At 43.6% G+C, this 21,539-nt stretch overlaps 1 protein-coding gene across 5 annotated transcripts in view; it reads right to left on the reverse strand.

Annotated features, from left to right (window-relative positions):
• The window catches only part of COL6A3 (collagen type VI alpha 3 chain), a 385,613-nt gene that overhangs the window by 351,687 nt on the left and 12,387 nt on the right, over nt 1-21,539 (reverse strand). For 3 of the 5 annotated variants that reach the window (XM_029606488.1, XM_029606487.1, XM_029606489.1), the window contains exons 2-3: nt 2,171-2,294; nt 463-1,089 (exon numbers count right to left, since the gene is read on the reverse strand). In XM_029606488.1, coding sequence (XP_029462348.1) covers nt 463-1,089; nt 2,171-2,288 — 745 coding nt within the window. In that variant the 5' untranslated portion in view covers nt 2,289-2,294. The remainder of the gene's footprint in view (nt 1-462; nt 1,090-2,170; nt 2,295-21,539) is intronic. The other 2 variants (XM_029606490.1, XM_029606491.1) reach the window with 1 other exon arrangement.

Consider the following 21,539-nt stretch of genomic DNA (forward strand, 5'->3'; position numbering starts at 1 on the left):
TTAACATACAATTTTTGAGAATTCAGTTTTCTTTAATTCCAATGTAAAAATCTATAGTTAGATGTAATTATGATTTATCATAGACAAAAAAGGATACAGTGGTTCCTTACTCCAGTCTTCATGGTCTCTAGGAGGTCTAGTTTTCAGGATTACCAATGTATGAAAATTAACCTTGTTCTTAGATAAACATGTATGTACCTATATCTCATGAATAATCATTGTAGTTATCCTGAAAGCCAGACCTATTTGTGTCCAGAAGGACTGAAGTTGAAAATCACTGCCTTAGTACTTATGACCCGTAGATATTTAGGGTCTTATTTTAAAAAAAAGACTATGTCTCATTCTCTATCCATGGAAAACAATTGTTATTGAATAATGTCCTTAATGCTTTTGTACATCATTGACAAAACTATTTTCAGAACTGGCATGTCAATGTCCCAGTATGCAAAAGCTCTTCATTACCTGTGATGTCTTTAATTGCTGCTTTCGCTCCAGCCACTTCTGAAGCCACGGATGCATAAATAATTCTTGCTAAGTCTCCCACTATGCCATGTAGTGCATTAAAATTCTCTACGTTGAAAACATGCTTGTTGAAGGGTGTACTGGCTATTTCCTTTAACTCCCCTTCATCTGCATTTTGCACACCAACTGCAAACATGTTAACATCAGCAGATTTGAGCACAGATGACGGTGAGCCAACATTGTCCTCGGATCTCCTGTCCGTTAACACTACAATAACCTGAGGGACTCCATCGCTGGCTCTGCTCCCTGCTTGTTTAGTCAGATGGTTCTTGATTAGGTACTCTAATCCTTTGCCGGTCCTGATGCCTCCCCCCATATAAGGCATATTCCATATATGGAAAAGAATGTCCTGGTTAGCCTTATATGTATTTAACTTGAACTCTGTGTGCGGGTTTCCACTGTACTGAATCAAGGCAAAATGAAAATCATTTCCTCCAATATCTAACCTTTTAACCACATTGTATAGAAATTCCCGAACCTGTTGGAAATGTTCCTTTCCAATACTCCAGGAAGAATCCACTAGAAATATTATATCTGCAGCAGCAGCAACAGCACCGTTTTTGTCATCTTTAAAAAAAGACATTGATTTAGGATTTTTCCAAAATTTTCCCTTATTCCATATCTTTATTTCATTACATTTTTATTCTCCTCTTAACTTTTTGACATGTGCTTCTTTCAGTAACATAGAACCATCTTCTTTTCTGAAGTGATTTTTCCCGTCACCTATCTATCTTAAAAAAAAAAAAAAAAAAAGTATGGCAGGGATCCACCATGACTAACAGAATATGTTATAAATGGATGGAGATCTATTCTTTGAATAGTCAGCACATGTTACTATACTGATTAGCCATTCTTTCATAGGGGATGTGGATACTACTTCTAAAATCTGTGGAATTTCAGGCTGATTTGAAAAAAAAAAAAAAAAGACTAAACTGGCCACCCTATATATTGCATTCCTGTATTGTAGATGGCAGTCCAGATTATTGTTTTATGTTGATGTCACAGTCAGTTCCTCTGTCCTAATGGCCCCTAGCTCTATGGTAAGACCAACCTATATTTTTCTTTTTATTCTCCCACAAATACATACTAAACACAAACACTGACCCATTGCCATTACACCCAGACTTTGTTAATCCTTGGTTACTCCTGATGTCTTGTTAAATATTAGATATCGGTACACAATTCTTTAAAAATTAAATCAATCCACTACAAACTGAGAGGGATCAGAAGTGGAAGCACAAGTTTATAGATGCTATGGGATAAAACTGTCTTTCATGACATAGAGCTTGTTGACTGCCATAGTTTAATTTGTTAATGAGTATGGGTGCAAGGAAACTTGGGCAGTATTATAATTGGATATGATGTTTTACTATAACTGTTTCTTGATGTTGGTGCATATTGATGTTTTATTATATTTATTGATGCATGTTGTAGTCAACCTTGATAGGGTCAAATGAACTTGGGAGGCAGAGCATAAATTTGCAAATTAAAATTATAGCTACCGGCTTACAGAGATTCTTGCACAGAAACTCAAAAGACACTAATGCCCAATTCAAGGCAAATGAAGTTTGTCATGTGTTCGTTACTATCCATTCTCTTCATTCATTTTTCCAGGTCACAGAAACTTTCTCAGACAAGAGAGTCTTACCTTGTTGTGCATGAAGTCTGGAAACACTTGAAAGCAAGAGAAAAAAGGATGCCAATAACGGCAAAGATCGATGTTTCCTCATTTTGATATTTTTCTCTAAAAGCATCAGATTAATCATCTAAAACTGAAACAAAAATGTGAAGATTAAATGCAGGTATCACTTTCTTTAGATTATCACTTAAGACATCAAACCTACCACATTTGTTAGATTTCATATGTACTGTACAGCTGTCAATATGATCCAACCTGCTACATATAATCTATGGGTAAATTTTCAAAGACTTATTTGCAATCTTTGTGGGTAAAAGTAAGAGTTATGCTGGTAGATTAGCTATAAATATATATATATATAAATAAATAAGGGCACAAACAAACAAACCCGACCCTTTAAATCTAATTATTTAGCATCCCCTACCCTCCCGACCCCCCCCCCCAAAAAAAAAATGTTCCCAAAGTACCTGGTGGTCCAGCGGGGGTCCCAGGAGCGATCTCCCGCTCTCGGGCCTTTGGCTGTCACGGATCAAAATGGTGCCAATGGCCCTTTGCCCTTACCATGTGACAGGAGCTATCAGTGCCATTGGCCGGCCCCTGTCACATGGTAGGAGCAATGGATGGCCCGCACCATTTTTAAAGATGGTAGATATATAGAGTGTTAGATTGTCTCTTTAAATGGCTCTCTCTCTCCCTGCCTCTCTATCCCCGGTCACTTGTGAGTACATACATAAAGGCTCCACACATATACATGATATGGATATTTTAAATGATACACGTGTAACTGCACACATGATATAAAATTAAGCGTATTTTGCTCACATGGCCAATACACGTTTATGGGCGCATGCATGCTCCTTTTAAAATATACTTGTTAGATGGCAGGGGGAAAAGGTGAATTGAATTCAGACAACCGAAGGCCCTGACTTCCATGGTCTGGGATACTGAAATGCAGACAAGGGAAAAAGCACAGGACTTCTTCTCTGGCCAAATCCTAAAGGAAATGAAGAAAGCATGCATGGGGGTAACTTGCTGTTGCGGCAATTACTACCCTTAACCAATAAGCCTCGATACTTTTGATGCAACTCCAACATTGCTTTGTGCTTCAACGGCAAGGGAAAAGAGGAATTGGATTTAGACAGCAACTAATATGGGCCCTTACTTTTATGAGCTGGGGAATTGATAAGCATGAGGGAGACCTGCACAGAGCAGCAGTTACTCCCTTAACCGAATGCTTTTGATGCAACTGCAACATTGCTCGCTTCTTCAAAGGAGGTGGGTGGGAACTGGAGGGAAAGAGGAATTTGGATTCAGAGACAACCAACACAACCCATTACTTTTTTGCAGTCTGGCTCACTGATGCACAGACATTTAAAAGAAAAAACAAAAAAACCCCATAAGATTGTTTCTACAGCCCAGTCCATAAGCAAAGCACGTCAAGCAGCCCTGACTAATAAATGGGGTAACCTGCACATCGCGGCAGATACTACCATGAGAAGCTTAATGGGCAGATTGGATGGACCATTGGTCTTTTTCTGCCATCATTTCTATGGTTCTGCTTCCCTGTGGAAGAATAGATCCACCAAATGTGAATGCAAAGAAAGGCATTCTCTCTGACAGCCCTGTGCTAAGGCCGACTCTCTTAAATCCTCCTGTGTCACATGGGCACAGGAGTTTGGTTAACTCAAATGATCCCTCCCAGTGGGGTGGTATACCTCATTATACTGACATCACACATAAGGACAGGGTCTGTTGAGATGTCTGACTCATACTTCTAGCATAGTAGGGCCTCATGAGAGCACTGATGCCATAAAGGTATAAGGGTAGCTCTGCTAGTAAGAGGCAGATTTTGGCATCCCCTTACATCATTTTAATAACATTGAAGGGGGTTTTTTTTTGTTAACAAATTCCTGCTGTGCTAGCAAACAGTCTCTTACTTCCAGAAATGGAAAGCTTACATTGTTGATCTTTCCTTTTATAAAATGACAATTTTTTGGAACATTGTTCCTTCACATGCATAAGTTTCTTCCTATTCTATGCTGTTCCAAGGACCAAAATAAGTACAAGTAACAAGAGGGATTTATTTTGTTTGGTAAACAGCAAACTATCAATGTATGAGTACTACAGCCACTCCAGTTACATTTATTCAACAGAAAATAGGAACAGTAACTAAATGATTTTATGAGGTAACATAATAGCAGTCTGGTACTGATTCATGCAAGGCCTTGCCCTCAAGTATTGTGTGAGAGAAAATTCATGATCAGTCAGGCTGCTTGGTTTCCAAATCATACACCTGCAAAATTTAAAGACACGCTGTTAACTTCCTTCTTGCCTTGTTGAATCTGATTTATACTCAATGCAATGGTGAATCATTCCCAGGTTTAGTCTTGACCTGTGCACCAGTTTTCAAAGGGGGAAGAGGAAGAAACAATTCACAACAGAGTAAACTGAGGCAAAGAGAAATTAAGTGACTTGCCAAAGTCATAGCCAGTAGGAGGGATTTGAACTCTTGAGTCTCAGGGCCTCTCACTCAGAGGGCTCTGCTATAACCCATGGATCGCACTTCCTCCCTGGACGTTTGGATTTGTTTGTATAAATGCAGTACAGTTCCTCTCCTATTCTTACAGCACACAAGATGGTTTTCATCTGCTGCCTGACACCACATGCATGTTTCTAATCATTCTTCCAAGCTATAATCATTCTTTATTGCTAAAGAAAGCTATTTCCCTATTTCCCCAGTAACTACTTAAGTTAATACTATATATGGTATAATACATTTGGATCTATCTACAGCAGGCCTTGTCACACCATATATAGTATTACGTAGTTACTGGGAAAATAGGGAAATGGTTTTATTAATTTAGCAATAAAGAGTTTTAAAGAGTGATTGTCCAGGTTATGCATGGGTTGTGGTGCAGCGTGCATGGCTACATAGATAACTACGTATAGCTGTGCACGAGTGCGCCTTAGAGGGAACATTGTTTGCATGGCACATTCCATTTTTCTGTTAGTCTAGCTCTTCTGTGCAGTGATCCTGGGTAGGCCCCATCAAAGAAAAAAAAAGAGGGAGGCCTCAGCAGGGCCGCTGGCACAGCTCATGCCATTGGCAGCCAAAGTAAAGAAAAGATGAGAAAAACCCCTTGTGGGCCACCAGCAGTTCTCAATGTGCCAGCAGTCAAAGAAATAAAGAAGTGAGGGAGGCCCTGAAGAGATGCTATGAGTGTGTGTTTGAATGAGAGAGTGAGACAGCGTGCCTGGGTGATTGCGTGTCTGAATGATAGAAACTTTTGGCTTTTCTAATGCTTTTATTTGGGGGAAGGGGGCACTGTTGTGCATTCATAGTGGCAGACACGATTTTGTGAGGTTCCGACTATCCTAGGATCATTATCCACTAACTGTCCCTACTAATATTGCGATTTGTGTATGGATGACAGGATGAGGTGGTACATTTGCAGTTACAGTTCCTCTCTCATCTTTTATTGAGCTCAGTGGGTGAAATACGTTTGCCCGCAACATGAACAGTCGACACATCTGCAGCACACAAGGTAGGCCTATTTCGGACTTTGATTGCGAGGCTGGAGGGAAAGAGAAAGTGGGTGGAGCAGACCTCTCAGCAACGGCACCTGATCAGGCACTGATGACCCAAATTTTGGGTGAAATTAGAGGATTATGGGCTGAAGTGTCTAAGGAGCTGAGTGATGTGAAAACATTGATAGCCGAGCTCAAAGAACACATTGATAATATGGGCCCTAGAATGAATGAGCTGGAAAATCAGGTCTCGGCAATTGAGGATTAGGAGTCCTCTGCAGTGAACTCATGGGCAATGTTTAAAAAAATAAAACAGATGAACACCCTCGAGGCAAAGGTTGTTGATATAGAGGACCGCTCCCTCAGATCTAACATAAGAATTGTGGGGGGGGGGGGGGGGGGTCCCAGAGAAGATGGAGGGGCTGAGTCAGAAAGTTTCTGGAACAACTCCTGCATGCATTGCTACTACCGAAGGAAGGTGATCCCTGCCTAGAAATTGAGCCGCTGAGTAGGGGAGCCGGGTGGATCTGGTAACAGCTCTCCTCAAGTCTTCATTGTTAAGCCACACAAATTCCAGACTAAGGAATGAGTCTTGAGAGGGCTGACAGAACTTGGCCCCTTAATGTATCAGGGCATCCAAAATCACCATTTATGCCTGATTATAGCACTGCTACTCATATGTGGAGGGTGGAATATACATGGGTAAAGAAAATTCTTTATAACTTGAAAATAAAGTTCAAGCTCATCTACCCAAAAATTAAAAAAAAAAAAAAAAAAAAGCTAATAACATGGCTTTTTAAACAAGCGTTCCAGATTAGACTTTCGCACCTTCAGCATTTACACCTTTATGCGCAACTTCCCCTACCGCACCGCCTTCCCTCCCTTTCTCATCCCTCCCTTTTTTGCACCCCTCCTATTCCCCTCCCCACACCTATTGCACTTCTGTCTCCTCCCAGTGCTTCGCCCTGGATCTCTCCATGCCATGTCTCTTCCTCCACCCCAGTCCCCCCCTGCCCCCACCATACCAGCAAAATATCTTCCGCCACCACTTGTAATTTATACTTGCAATGCGAGTTCCACTCTATTTCCCCCCCTGCCCCCATACCAGGAAAACTTCTGCCGCCGCTACTTTAAATAATAGTTACATTGTTCTTGTTCTAAGCTCTTCTTATCCCCGCCCCAGTTGTACCTCTCCCTGTTCAATGTACTTTTGTTGCAAGTTATATGTAAACCAATATGATGTTCCCACGAATATCGGTATATAAAAATCTATATAAATAAAAATGTAAATGTTCGTTTGTTTAAAATCTTAAATCTCCAAAAGTTCTTCACCGATTGCTTTGAAATTTTGACACAGCATTGCATTCAATTTTGCGCGTGTTTTTATATACCTATATTATATAGATGTTACACCTGTAATAGGTAAAAACATGATTTTTTGCAAAAACAGCACCATCTGTTGGACGTAAAAGCAACACACGCTATCTACAATATAAATGGGCTCTGACCGACGGACCGCAAATGCGCAGTAGAGAGCAGCTCTACCACGCATGTGCGGACCATAGAGCTCTGCGCTACGTGCTGGGTGTCACAGGGGGGAGGAGGAAAGGGCAGACGAGTCGCCGCTCCGAGAAACGGCTCAGCCCGTTCCTCTGCCGCTGGGGAAGGGGGGAGGGAGTAGGGACTGCCGGACAGTTACACACAGGAGGAGGAAAGGGTAAAAGAGTCGCCGAGCCAGTCCGTCCACCGCCGGGCAAGGGAGGGAGGGAGTTGGGACGGCTGGAGCAGAGCTAATGCGCATTGTGAAATTAAACCAGACTGAGCCACAGCAACGCGTGGCCAGGTACAGCTAGTGTTAAATAAATAAATAAAATACCCAGCTAAATTGATGGTGATGACAAATGGGTCATAGAGAAGCTTTGATACACCCCACAAGGTGATGGGGTTTGCACAGGCTATGGAGGGGTGCAATGTCACCTTGACAGAAGAACTCGGGCTAGAAGAATGGGCATATGAGCCTAGTGAAGATTAATGGAGGGAGCCCTGCTATAGGAAATCCAAATTCTTTTGATGGTCACTGGCACTATCTGTGTGACGGGATCCCTTACTGCGACGCTGAGCATAGCATGTGCTTCATTCAGCAAGTCTGATGGAGAGAGATGACAAAGTCAAACAAGCTCACCTCAGCTGAATCTGTGATAATGACTGAGAGCAGAGAATCCACACAATAGAGGACACCTTGCTGGATGTCTGATAGCCTTTTGTTTGTGATTTACACAAACACACACTAGGATCCTTTCTATGGAATGAAAGGGGGCATAGATAGATGTAGGAGATGAAAGAGTCCTTTATCATAGAATAAATGACTCTTCATCATTTGACTCCTGGGCTAAAATTGACAATGAAATAGCTGACAATCTAAGCCCAGTCCAGACAAAAATACTTCAAAAAGAATGAAATGCCACTAAACAGATGAAGCCATGGTACAATGAAGAACTAAGACACACTAAACGATCACTGAGAAAACATGAGAAACAATGGTGGAAATGCCCATCCAGAGACTCACTAGGAAAATACAGATCCCTCCTAACAAAATACCGTATACTAATAAATAAAGCAAAAAAAGAATACTATGCGAAACAGATATACGGAGTCTTATTCAACACCAAACTACTCTTCGAAGTTGTAAACTCTTAATCAAAGACCTATCTTCCTCCATATCAAACAACCTCATCTTCTCAAAAAATGCCTGCAATGATTATGCAACCTCTTTATTAGATAAAATCAATAGATTAAAAATGCAAATCACTAACAGCTCACAAAGAAATGAACCAGATAAAAACCATGAACAAGCTAATTGGACCACATTTGACAGAGTAACTAAACTTGAAACCAGTGAAATCATTTCTAAAATTAAGCCTGCAATTCATCCATATGACTCAATCCCAGCAAACTCCTTGAAACTAATAAATGAAGTAATCACCACAACAATTATCAATCTTTTGTTCTCAGAAAGTCTGATCCCAAATAGGGCAAAACAAGCAGTGATAAAAACAATCCTTAAGGATAAAACTGGTAGAATTGACAATTGGAACAATATCCAAACTACCTTTCCCTCTCAAAACTACTTTAAAAAGCAGCGCTACACCAACTGGAAAACCACTTAGAAGACCATGACATTCTATATCCAAACAAATTCAGATTCAGAAGAAAATCACTCAGCCAAGACACTATCCATATTGCTAATGGATCCTATACTATGCGGAATTAACGATAATTTATCCTATATTTTGGTGCTAATAGATCTAACAGCAGCCTTCAACACTGTAGATCATACCCTGCTATGCCAGCAGCTGAGAAAAATTGGAATAGACGGCAGAGTACACAAATGGTTCTCTTCATTCCTTTCGAACAGGACATTCAAAGTAAAACTAAGAAACAATATATCTGACACATTCCCTATCAATACAGGTGACTCCCAGGGCTCAGCATTCTCGGCAACACTATTTAACATCTACATGCTTCCTCTATGTAAATTACTGACAGAATTAGGAATCATCTTTTTCCTGTATGCAGATCCACATTCAATTCTACTCATCATTTGAAATTACACATCGACACTCTCAAAATACATGAAGGCAATACAGCAAGAGCTTTCTAATCTAAAACTAACACTAAATAAAAAAAAAAACCAACACCTCATCTGGTTAAGGAGAAAGTCCTCCATAGTTAAACCTCCATCTCTTGACCTAGATAATTTTGATATCACACTCACAGATCAAGTCCAGGACTTAGGAATCCAGATTGACGAAAATGTTACAATGAAAAGACACATAAATAAATTAATCACAACAGGATATGCAAAACTGCGCATCCTACGTAGACTGAAACCATTACTTACTACTGAAGACTTCCGTACAGTTCCACAATCACTAATTTTCTCAAATATTGACTACTACAACTCCCTATTACTAGGACTACCAACCAGCCTATTAAAAAAACTACAACTACTACAAAATAGAGCAGCAAGACTTTTAATTGAACCAGGAAATTTGATCACATCACACCCTCGCTTATAGCACTGTATTGGCTACCGATACAATACCGATACCAAATATATTTCAAAGTTTTAACTCAAAATTTTAAAATCATCCATAATGATAACCAAGAACTAATAGGAGTGAAACTTCAACCATACACTCCACAATGAACCTTAAGGTCTCAAAACAAAGGACTATTATCTGTACCTATGATTCGGAGCACACACCTGACATAATTAAGAGAGTGGGTGTTCTCAATAGCAGGTCCTAAACTGTGGAACTCACTATCAAAGACAATACGACTGATCCCAGAAAGAAAGATATTCAAATGTGAACTAAAAAATCCTGGCTTTTTAAAAATGCTTATAATCTAATTTAAATTCTTTCAGAATCCTAAGTCAACAAGAACTTATATCTTAACTTAAACTCTATCTGTATGCAGAGTTAATAATAAGAACAAAAAACAATAACAAGTAATGAGAGAACAAAGTAGTTCATGACAACCCCCTACAGCCATGTAAATTTACTAAACAAAATCCATATCCTACTAACTTATTGCCCCCTCCTTCAGTTGGGCCATATAAGAGCATCATCCTAGAGTCATATGACCCACTTGAGTTCCTCCAATGTATATATCATACCAAAATATGTTTCTTATCAAAGTATATGTATCCTCAAACTGTATCTTACAAAAATTTGTGTTTTACCAATGTGTCACATCATAATGTAATGACCTAAGGACACTTGCTACTTTTGTAAACTGTTGTGATCTTCACTTGGAACGACGGTATATAAAATAACAAAATAAATAAATTAAATAAATGAATGTGGGATATGGGCCTAGAAGGAGAATTGGGGAATTAGGAAGAGGCTAGATATGTTTCTTGAGGGGAGAGGGAAGAGGGAAGGGGAGGAGGGATATGGGTGAAGTATGGCAACACATACCGTATATGTATTTTCCTTATCTCTGTCCTAAGCATATTTTGTGAGATGCCTGGCACCAGGAACAGTGAAGTCTTCTTGTCACACTGCCATCTTCAATATCAAGAGGGAGCGAAAATGCTATCCTCTTTAGAAGCTGGCATCCATTCTAATGTTATGGAGGCGAGAGACATCATATGGACTTTGGCGGGCACTAGTACACAAGTCACAGAGAAGAAGAGCCTTGATGATCGAGAGGAAGTTCCTGGCTATTCAGAGACGGCAACTGGAAGGCATCAGCTTAATGACTATTGTAGAAATAAGAGGCAGTGCAAGAGTTGGGGTTTCTAGGGGGCAAAGAGGAAGGATAAAGAGGCAAGATGGGTTAGATGGAAGGGGAGGAGAAGGCAGAGGGACGGACATTCCAATACGGGTCTTTTTCAGGTTTCTGCTTCTCTACACGTACATACAGACTGGGGTCAGATGCACTGCTCATAGAGAAGGGGGGAGAGAGTGGGTTCTAGACAATCTGGGGAATGAGGGGCATTGGCTGGTTTTCCTCTTATATCCCTCTGAGAATGCAGTTGCATTTAGGGATGGGAGTTTGCTGTTGGGTGAGTTGTTTACTGGGAAAATATTGCTTTGGAATAAGAGAGATACCAAAGAAAGCTGTATATATGATTATCAGAGTATTGTTACAGCAAACATAGGACCAATCTGGAGTGGAGGAGTAGCCTAGGGGTTAGAGCAGTGGGCTATTTGCTCCTTGTGACCTTGGGCAAGTCACTTTACCCTCTATTACCTCAGGTACAAACTTAGATTATAAACCCTCTGCAGATAAAAAAAAAATACCTTTAGTACCTGAATATAATCTGCTGTGAGATGCTATGAAAAGTGGAATATTTATTTATTTATTCGCTTTTATACATCGACATTCGTGGGTACATCATGCCGGTTTACAATATAACTGAAGGAGGAAATTACAAAAAACCAGGGTGGGGGGAGAGGGAGCAGATAGGAAGAGAGAAGGGGCGAGAGAAGAGAGGAAAAACAGGACTAGGAGAAAAGGATCAGCACCTGATGGAAAAATATAAAAATCTAAATAAATAAAAATATGGAACATGGCCTTTTCTGAGGCTAACATAATCTCTTTCAATGTAAGGGGAGTAGGCACTCCTATAAAATGTAAGCACATTTGGAAGAAACAAAATGTGAAAATTTCCCTTCTGCGGGAGACCCACTTAAGTGACACAGAACATGCTAAGCTACAGAGGGATTGGGTGGAAGAGATATTTTTCTTCATATAATTTGAAAAGCACAGGGATATGTATTTTGGTACATAAAGCACTTCCTATGCAGGTGCATATGCAGCTCGCTGAGCTGGATGGCCATTATGTAGTAATGGAGTGCTGGGTTTATGGGGAACACGTCACATTAGCCAGCATATATGGTCCCAATGAGGGACAGAGAGAATATTACAAAGCCTTGGTGGGTATCCTGTTAAAATTCTCCACACTGCCCTATAACATTGGAGTGGACTGGAACACATGTTTTGACCCTTGGCATGACAGGTCTGCACAAGGGCAGGTTATGGGTCAAGAGGAAGGATTGTGTTTGCCTGATGGAAAAACTCAGACTGCTGGATGTGTGGAGACCTCAATAACCTGCAGGCAGACATTATACAAACATCTTGCAGAGGCATCAATCCTACAGCGCATTGATTATTTCCTGAGTGTGACCGCTGTACTGTGGATAGCTGGTTCCATGGATATTTTGACAGATATCAGACCACAGCCCGATCTTATTCCCTTTAAAGTTTAATCAGGGACATCAAATTGTAAAGCCTTGCATTTCAACCCATCACTAGTAGGAAATGATAATTTTTGTGATATGATAGTGGATACAGTAAAGGAATATAGGGAGATCCATGTGAGGGCAGAGCAAAACCCTGTTGTGATATGGGAGGCTTTGAAATCCATGCTAAGTGGAAAAATCATCAGCTTTGTGTGTCACCAGAAAAAAATGAAATTGCAAAAAGAGAAAAGATTGAAACAATGCATAGGCTTCTTAGAAGCCCAACATAAAGGTAATTGTTCCCAGAAAGTGTATAAGGCTTTGCAGAAAGACAGGGAGGAGCTTCAGCAACTTCAAATTGAAGGATTAGAAAGAGTATTCCAGTTCTCTCGCCAGTAATTTTATGAGCATGGGAATTAAACAGGGGCACTCTTAGAGAGGATGATAAGAGAAAGGAAAGCCCACATGATGATCAAGTGTCCAGAAGATATCAGGTGGAGTCGTTCATGATGTTATGGAAATAAATGACATATTTAAAACCTATTGTGAAGATGTGTATTCTGATCAACGAGCATGATCGCAAGCAGACTTAGTAGCTTATTTACAGGAGGTGTTAAGCCTAGGGTGACGGTCAGGCAGGTGGCCAAGCTGAGGATGCCGAAAACAATGCAGAAGATCTACAAGGCAATAGCAGAACTGCCTAAGGGCAAAAGTCAGGGGCCAGGCAGCTATCATATAGATTTTTTTAATGGTTTTCTCCTGAGCTGTCATCGGTCTCATGGTGCACATTCAATCATTTTAGGCAGCTCCTGGACACAGAGCATATCATGACAGATGCAACTGTAGGCTAATTACATAAGCCAGGTAGGGACAATCTGGAAGTGAATTCAGATCACTCAATCTCTCTCCTCAACACAGATATTAAAATATTAGCTAAAATCCTATAATTGCAGTTAGAGATGATTTTGCTCTGTCTGATAAGGGAAGATCAAACAAGGTTTATAAAGGGGAGATTATCCACTACTAATAATAGCAGGCTCATGAACATTTTAGTGTTAGCCAGACAAGAGAAAAGAGAGGGACTAGTAGTGGCCTTAGATGCTGAAAAGGTCTTTAATCACGTTAATTGACCTTTTCTCTTTCAGGTGCTAGAGAAAGTGAACTTCCCTGGGGAATTTTGAGCATGGGTTGGGACACTCTACTCACATCCCAGAGCTTGAGTCTTAACAAACAGATACTGTTTGGATCCTTTGCTAGTACAGCAGGGTACAAAACAGGGAGCCCCCTATCCCCATTGTTATTTGATCTGGCCATTGAAGTGTTAGCGGAGAGGATACGTATTTGTCTAGGAGTCACTGGATTCCAGGTAGGAGGGATGGAGCCATATAATATCATTATATGTAGACAACATCCTCCTCACTCTGACAAATCCAAGACATGCAGTCCCAAAACTCTTAAAATTATTATCATCCTTTAGTAGAGTTTCTGACTATAAGATCAATTTTTCCAAATCTGAAGTATTTCTCATAGATGTCATGAGCATTCCTGATATCATAAGAACATAAGAAATTGCCATGCTGGGTCAGACCAAGGGTCCATCAAGCCCAGCATCCTGTTTCCAACAGAGGCCAAACCAGGCCACAAGAACCTGGCAATTAACCAAACACTAAGAAGATCCCCTACTACTGATGCAATTAATTTAATAGCAGTCTATAAACTTGCTTAATAGCAGTTAATGGACTTCTCCAAGAACTTATCCAAGCCTTTTTTGAACCCAGCTACACTAACTGCACTAACCACATCCTCTGGCAACAAATTCCAGAGCTTTATTGTGCGTTGAGCAAAAAAGACATTTCTCTGATTAGTCTTAAATGTGCTACTTGCTAACTTCATGGAATTCCCCTAGACCTTCTATTATTCGAAGGTGTAAATAACCGAGTCACATCTATTCATTCAAGACCTCTCATGAAATCCAGGGCGTAATTTTGCATTGAGTAAAAAAATATTTTCTTATGAGTTTTAAATGTATCACCTAGTAACTTCATTGTGTGTCTCCTAGTTTTTGCACTCTTTGAAAGAGTAAGTAACTATTCCACTCCACTCCTGTCACATGTTAGGAGCACTGGATGGCCCGCGCCATTTTTAAAGATGGTGCCGGCCATCCAGTGCTCCCTCCATGTGACAGGGGCCGGCCAATGGCACGGATACCCTGTCACATGGTAAGGGCAAAAGCCATCAGCGCCATTTTGATTAGTGGCAGCTGACGGCCCGGGAGCGGGAGATCGCTCCCGGGACCCCCACTGGACCACCAGGTACCTGTAAAATGTTTTTGGGGGGTCGGGAGGGTGAGGGAAGCAAAGGGATTAGTTTTAAAGGGTCAGGGTGGGTTTTTTGTTTATCGGCTCGGGCGCAGCCGATAAACAAAACCGCGATCGGGCCCAATGAAAAAAAACCCACATGTGAATCCGAACCGGAATCCGAACCGATTCCAGTTCCGTTCACATCTCTAACAGCAGCGCCCAGTTCAAAAAAGGATTACAACTGATTTATTGATGGATCTAACAGATACAGTTCTGTTTAATAATTATTTTTTGTTTGGCCAGCAATATTATCATCAGGTGCATGGCATTCCCATGGCCCCCTCAGTGGCAAATTTGTATGTCGCAGATTTTGAGGAACAATTTATTTTCACGTCCTCATGGTGGGTACACATAGAAGGATGGTATCGGTACATTGACAATGGGGTACATTTTAAAAAATAGCGTGCACGCGTACTTTTGTTTGCGCACCAGGCGTAGCCGCGCGTATCTTATAAAATCCGGGGTCAGCGCGCGCAAGGGGGTGCACATTTGTGCAACTTGCGAGCGCCGAGCCCTGTGCGCGCTGCCGGTTCCCTCCGAGGCCGCTCCAAAATTGGAGCGGCCTCGGAGGGAACTTTCCTTCCACCTCCCCCCACCTTCCCATCCCTTCCCCTATCTAACCCACCCCTCAGCCCTACCTAAATCCCCCTACTAACCTTTATCCGCAAAGTTACGCCTGCCTCCGGGCAGTCGTAACATATGCGCGCCGGCTGTCTGCTGCCGCGGCAGGCCCCAACACAGGCCGCTATGTCTGGGCACTTGGCCACGCCCCCAGACCGCCCCCACGCCCCTGAACATGCCCCCAAGCTGACACCATGCGCCCGACCGCCCCTTTTTGCAAGCCCTGGGAATTACGCGCATCCTGGAGCTTGTGCGTGCCGCCGAGCCTATGGAAAATAGGCTTGGCGCACGCGGGGGGGGGGGGGGGGGGGTTTCTCAGTTTGATTAATACCTTAGATGAACATTTACAATTTACAGCACAGAATTCACCACATAAGGTCACGTTTTTGGATGTGGCAGTGTCTTTTGATAAAGGGCAATTTCATACTTCAGTATACTGCAAGTCAACGGATAGGAATAATCTGTTGAAATTTCATAGTCATCATGCCCGGTGTTTCAAAATGGGTCTGCCGGTTAGCCAGTTTTTCCGCATCAGAAAAATTTGCTCTAGCACATTAGAATTTGAAAAACAGGCTAAGCTATTAAAGGAAAGAATTTCAGCTAGAGGATATCCTCATAAGGCAATACAATGTGCATACAAATGGGCCAAATATAATGACAGGCAGCAACTTCTCCAATATAAACTGGGGCTAGAACAATCTAGGTTGGTTTGTGTTTTGAAACAGACCATGGCGGTGGGAGTTTTATCCAGCAGGACTTGGTCTCTCAACTACAGATTCCTACGCTGAGACGAGAAGTTTCCCTCCGGATTACCTCCATTAAGGGAACGCTCCTTCCAGGTCGCATTTTGACCGCCATGGCTCCCATCACAGTCCGCACCGGGGCAATCCACTCGGAGGAGATAGCCTTCTTGGTTCTCCAAAAGGCTGTCCACCCCGTGGTGCTAGGGCTGCCGTGGCTCCAAAAGCACTCGCCTGTGATCCAGTGGGATACTCTGCAAATCACTAAGTGGAGTCCCTATTGTCTCTCTCATTGTATGAAGGTTCCCAAGCCTCCAACACTTCTGCTTTTGCACTCCGCCCTTGGACCTCCAGCGTCAAATGAGGACTTTGTGGATGTCTTCTCGAAGACTAAAGCGCAGAGATTCTTCCGCAGCATCGTCCATATGACTGCGCTATTGACTTATTGCCTGGATCTATGCCATCTCAGGGTAGGGTGTACCCCTTGTCCCTGCCCGAGACACGGGCCATGTCTGAGTACATCACTGAGAATTTGGCGAAAGGATTCATTCACCTGTCAAAGTTGCCCTCCGGGGCGGGATTCTTTTTCGTCAGCAAAAAAGATGGCTCCTTGAGGCCCTGTATTTACTACCGAGGGCTCAATGCAATTACCAAACGGGACCGCTACCCTCTTCCGTTGATTCCAGAACTACTTGATCACCTCCAAGGCGCAAGAGTTTTTACTAAGTTGGATCTACGCGGGGCCTACAATTTAGTAAGATTCCATCCCGGGGATGAATGGAAGACCGCGTTCAATACCCGGGATGGGCATTACGAATACCTCGTAATGCCCTTTGGCCTTTGTAATGCCCCAGCGGTCTTCTAACACCTGATGAACGAGGTGCTACGGGAATTGCTCAATGTCTGTGTGATCGTCTATCTCAACAACGTCCTGATTTACTCCCGTGACCTGCCTATGCATCGCCAGCATGTTCGCCAGGTTCTCCAAATTCTCAGAGAACACAGCCTATATGCTAAGCTTGAGAAATGCAGCTTTGAAAAGACTTCCTTGCCGTTCCTAGGGTATATTGTTTCGGCTGACAGCTTCCAGATGGATCCGGAGAAAGTCGCTGCAATTAGGAACTGGCCGCAACCGAGGGGTCTCAAGGCGTTGCAATGTTTTCTCGGCTTTGCTAACTTTTATCGGCATTTTATTCCTGGCTATTCTCGCATAGTGGCTCCTCTGACTGCGCTCACCTGGAAGGGAGCCAATGCGGTGGACTGGCCTGCCCAAGCCTGCCAAGCTTTCGAGGATTTGAAAAAAGCCTTCTTACAAGACACATGCCTCCGCCATCCTGATCCAAGTCGGCCGTTCGTGGTTGAGGTCAATGCCTCAAATGTAGCTGTCGGAGTGGTGCTGAGCCAGCACTCCGACAATGGACAGCTTCTCCTGTGTTCCTTTTACTCTAGGATGTTCTCCCTGGCTGAGAGTAATTACGGAGTCGGCGACAAAGAACTGCTCGCCGTGAAACTCGCCTTGGAAGAATGGAAGCAGTGGTTGGAGGGATCCAACCACCCCTTCACCATTTACATGGATCATAAAAATCTCTCTTTTCTCCACCAAGACCAGCGCCTGAACCCGAGAGAGGCCCAGTGGTCTTTGTTTTTTGACCAATTTGACTTCACGCTACGATATTGCCCTGGCTAAAAGAATGTGTGGGCAGACGCCCTCCCACGGTCCACCGAGATTGAGGAAACGCCTGAGACGCCTCAGTACATTTTGGATCCCAAGAAAGTGTGTCTCGCCGCCACCTCCGTGTCTTCCGAAGAAAAGACTGTAGTCCCACGCTGCTCTCATAGGGCCGTGTTGGCATGGGCCCACGAATCCCTCACTGGAGGGCATGCGGGCCGTACCGGTACGCTAGACCTCCTCAACCGCTTCTATTGGTGGCCAACGGTAAGACAAGATGTTCGTCTCTTTGTCGACTCCTGCCCCACTTGTGCATTGCAAAAACCGTTTGGCAGGAAGCCTAGAGAGTTGTTACACCCCTTGCCTATCCCAGTAGAGCCCTGGACGCACATCTCCACAGACTTTGTGGTGGATCTCCCAGTATCAGACATGAACACGGTCATCTGGGTTGTTGTGGACCGGTTCTCCAAAATATCACATTTTGTTCCCCTGTCAAAATTGCCTTCAGCGCCTGACTTGGCTAATTTATTTGTTCAACATGTGTTTCGACTTCATGGGCTTCCCCAGGACATCGTATCAGACCAAGGACCACAATTTACCGCCCGCTACTGGAGGGCGTTATGTAAACGCTTCAAGGTCCAGTTGAGTCTCTCATCAGCCTTCCACCCTCAGAGTAACAGGCAGACTGAATGTACGAACTAGACTCTAAAGACCTTTCTGCGCTCCTTTGTCAACGAAAGACAAGATGATTGGACCAAACTTCTCCCGTGGGCGGAATTTTCATACAACAATCATACACACTCCGCTACTGGAAGTTCTCCCCTCTTAGCTGTCTATAGGAAGCAACTTCAGCCGCCCTTGCCCTCACCTGAACCCAGCGCACTGCCAGCAGTGCAACTCTCTGCCCACCAGCCCTCTGGACGTCTATTCAAAATAAGATGCAAAGGGCTGCTCTTGCTGCCAAAAGATGGGCAGACACTCACCGTCAGCCAGCACCAGTTTACCTCCCTGGAGACCGTGTTTGGCTAAGCACAAAGAATCTACAACTTCGGATTCCTTCCCGCAGACTCGCCCTCAGATTCTGTGGACCATTCCGCATTGCCAAGCGAGTAGGAGCCGTTTCCTACTGCTTGTGTTTACCCTCCTCAATGCATGTGCATAATGTCTTCCATGTGTCGCTTTTGAAGCCTCTCATCCTCTCCAGGTACCATCCCCGAGCGCCCGAATCTGCAGATCCTTCCATGCCAGGAGACACCACCTACCAAGTCCGGGAGGTTCTAGATGTCAGATTCCATCAACGTTGCTGGGAGTACCTCATCGCCTGGGAAGGTTGTGGGTCCGAGGACAACACATGGGAGCCAGCCCACAACATCCTTGATAAGGACTTATTGAAAGCCTTCCATCAGGACCACCCAGGTAAACCCGGGCCTGCTAAGAGGGGGCGTAAGAGGGGGGATACTGTTGCGGTCCCATTCATGGCAGCCACGACTGGGCCCTTACCTCCTTGGCCCCGGTCCGTCTCTGAGGGTCTGCGGCCTGTTTCGCGGCATCCCCGTGGGGGGGACGCCGCCGAGAAGCCCTGCCTGGATGCCTTCTCCCTAGCAGTCCGCGCTTATGAAGGCCGTTTCCCACCACTAGAAGTGCTGCCCCACCGATGATGTCAGATGCCGCGGCCTATGTAAGGCCGCTGCGGATCCCAGGACTTTGCCTTGCAATGGGGTTCCTTGCAGTTCTCGGTTGCTCCGTGCCCCGGAGTGCGCTATTGCATTAGCGACTCCATTCCTGCCTGAGACCTGTGTTCTCTCCATGCCCAAGTCTTGCTTTTGTCTGGTTCCAGTAGCCAGTCCTGCTTCAGCTCCTGTCTGGTTCCAGTAGCCAGTTCTGTTTCAGCTCCTGTCTGGTCCCAGTAGCCAGTCCTGCTTCAGCTCTTGTCTGGTTCCAGTAGCCAGTCCTGCTTCAGCTCCTGTCTGGTTCCAGTAGCCAGTCCTGCTCCAGTTCCTGCTTGCTTCAGTCCTAGCCTGCTTCAGTTCCTGCCTGTCACCAGAGCCCAGCCTGCCTGCTTCAGCTCCAGCTTCAGTGATCGCCTAAGTCCCAGCGGCCGGGCTCCTACGGGCTCCTCCCAGGGGAGTACCTGCTTCCAGGGTGAATCACCTAAGTCCCAGTGGCTGGACTCCTACGGGCTCCTCCCGGGGGAGTACCAGCTTCCAGGGTGAACCTCACCTTCTGCTCCTGCCTGGTATCTGCCTCCCGACCTGTCACACTCCAAAGACTATAGTTCACCTCTCCTCAGTCTCTCACAAGTCGGCCAGAGGGTCCACTAAACACTTCATTCACAACAGGCGGGACATGAATTTTCACAATTGAAGTGGACTATAATTGAACAACTTCACGAATCTAAAAGCAAAGATTCCAAAAATAACCAAACAAAAAATCAATATGCAAAAAAGAGATGTCAAACAATGGGAAACATTCTACGAAATAACTGAAATAGAAGTTGAATTGATGCTAAAAAAAAAATAAACCCTGCCCCACATGCACAAGATACAATTCCAACCATAGACTTAAAAAAAGCAGTCAACATAGTCTCTCCAACTCTAACAAAAATCATTAACCTATCACTAAAGGAAGGAAACATGCCAGACTCACTAAAAGGAGCAATAGTAAGCCCAATTCTAAAGAAAAAAAAAACAGCGACCATCTAATCCTGAGCAATTATAGACAAGTATCAAACCTACCCTTAATTGCAAAATTAATAGAAAAAACCATACAAAAACAAATAGCAGAGCACTTAGAGGACAATAATATTCTATACCCATCACAACATGGTTTCCGCAAAAACTTCAGCACTGAAACACTACTGCTTGCACTAACAGACAACATCATGAGAGGATTTGACAGTGGTAAACAGTACCTCTTAATAATGCTTGACCTATCAGCGGCGTTCGACACAGTAAACCATAATATACTAATAAATAGATTAGAAGAAATAGGATTAAGCAATAAAACACTCAAGTGGTTCAAATCATATCTAAATAACAGATACTTCCAAGTACAAATCAAAGACGTAATGTCAGAGAAAATAAACCTACTAACAGGAGTTCCACAGGGATCTGCCTTATCTGCCACACTATTCAACATATACATGCTACCTTTATGTCACCTCCTAGCTGGGCTAGGAATTTTGCACTATATATATGCAGACGATATTCAATTAATACTCCCAATTGATGACACAATTGAGAAAACTCTAAACTTAGCCAACATGTACCTAGATATTAGGGATGTGAATCGTGTGATCGATCGTCTTAACGATCGATTTTGGCTGAAGGGGGGGGGGGGAAATCTGATCGTCTTAGTTTTTTTGGTTAAAAAATCGTTTTATCGGGGGAGGGGGGAGGGCGGGAAAACCGGCACACCAAAACAACCCTAAAACCCACCCCGACATTTTAAAATAAATCCCCCACCCTCCCGAACCCCCCCAAAATGTTTTAAATTACCTGGGGTCCAGTGGGGGGGGTCCCGGCGCGATCTCCCGCTCTCTGGCCATGGCTGTGTTAATAGAAATGGCGCCGGTGGCCCTTTGCCCTTATCATATGACAGGGCAAAGGTAGCGCCAGTGCCATTTTGGTTCCTGGCTCCGACATCACGAGTGCAAGAGATCGCTCCCGGACTCCCGCTGGACCCCAGGGACTTTTGGCCAGCTTG

The sequence above is a fragment of the Rhinatrema bivittatum genome, chromosome 6, assembly GCF_901001135.1.
Source record: "Rhinatrema bivittatum chromosome 6, aRhiBiv1.1, whole genome shotgun sequence".
NCBI classification, from domain to species: Eukaryota; Metazoa; Chordata; class Amphibia; order Gymnophiona; family Rhinatrematidae; genus Rhinatrema; species Rhinatrema bivittatum.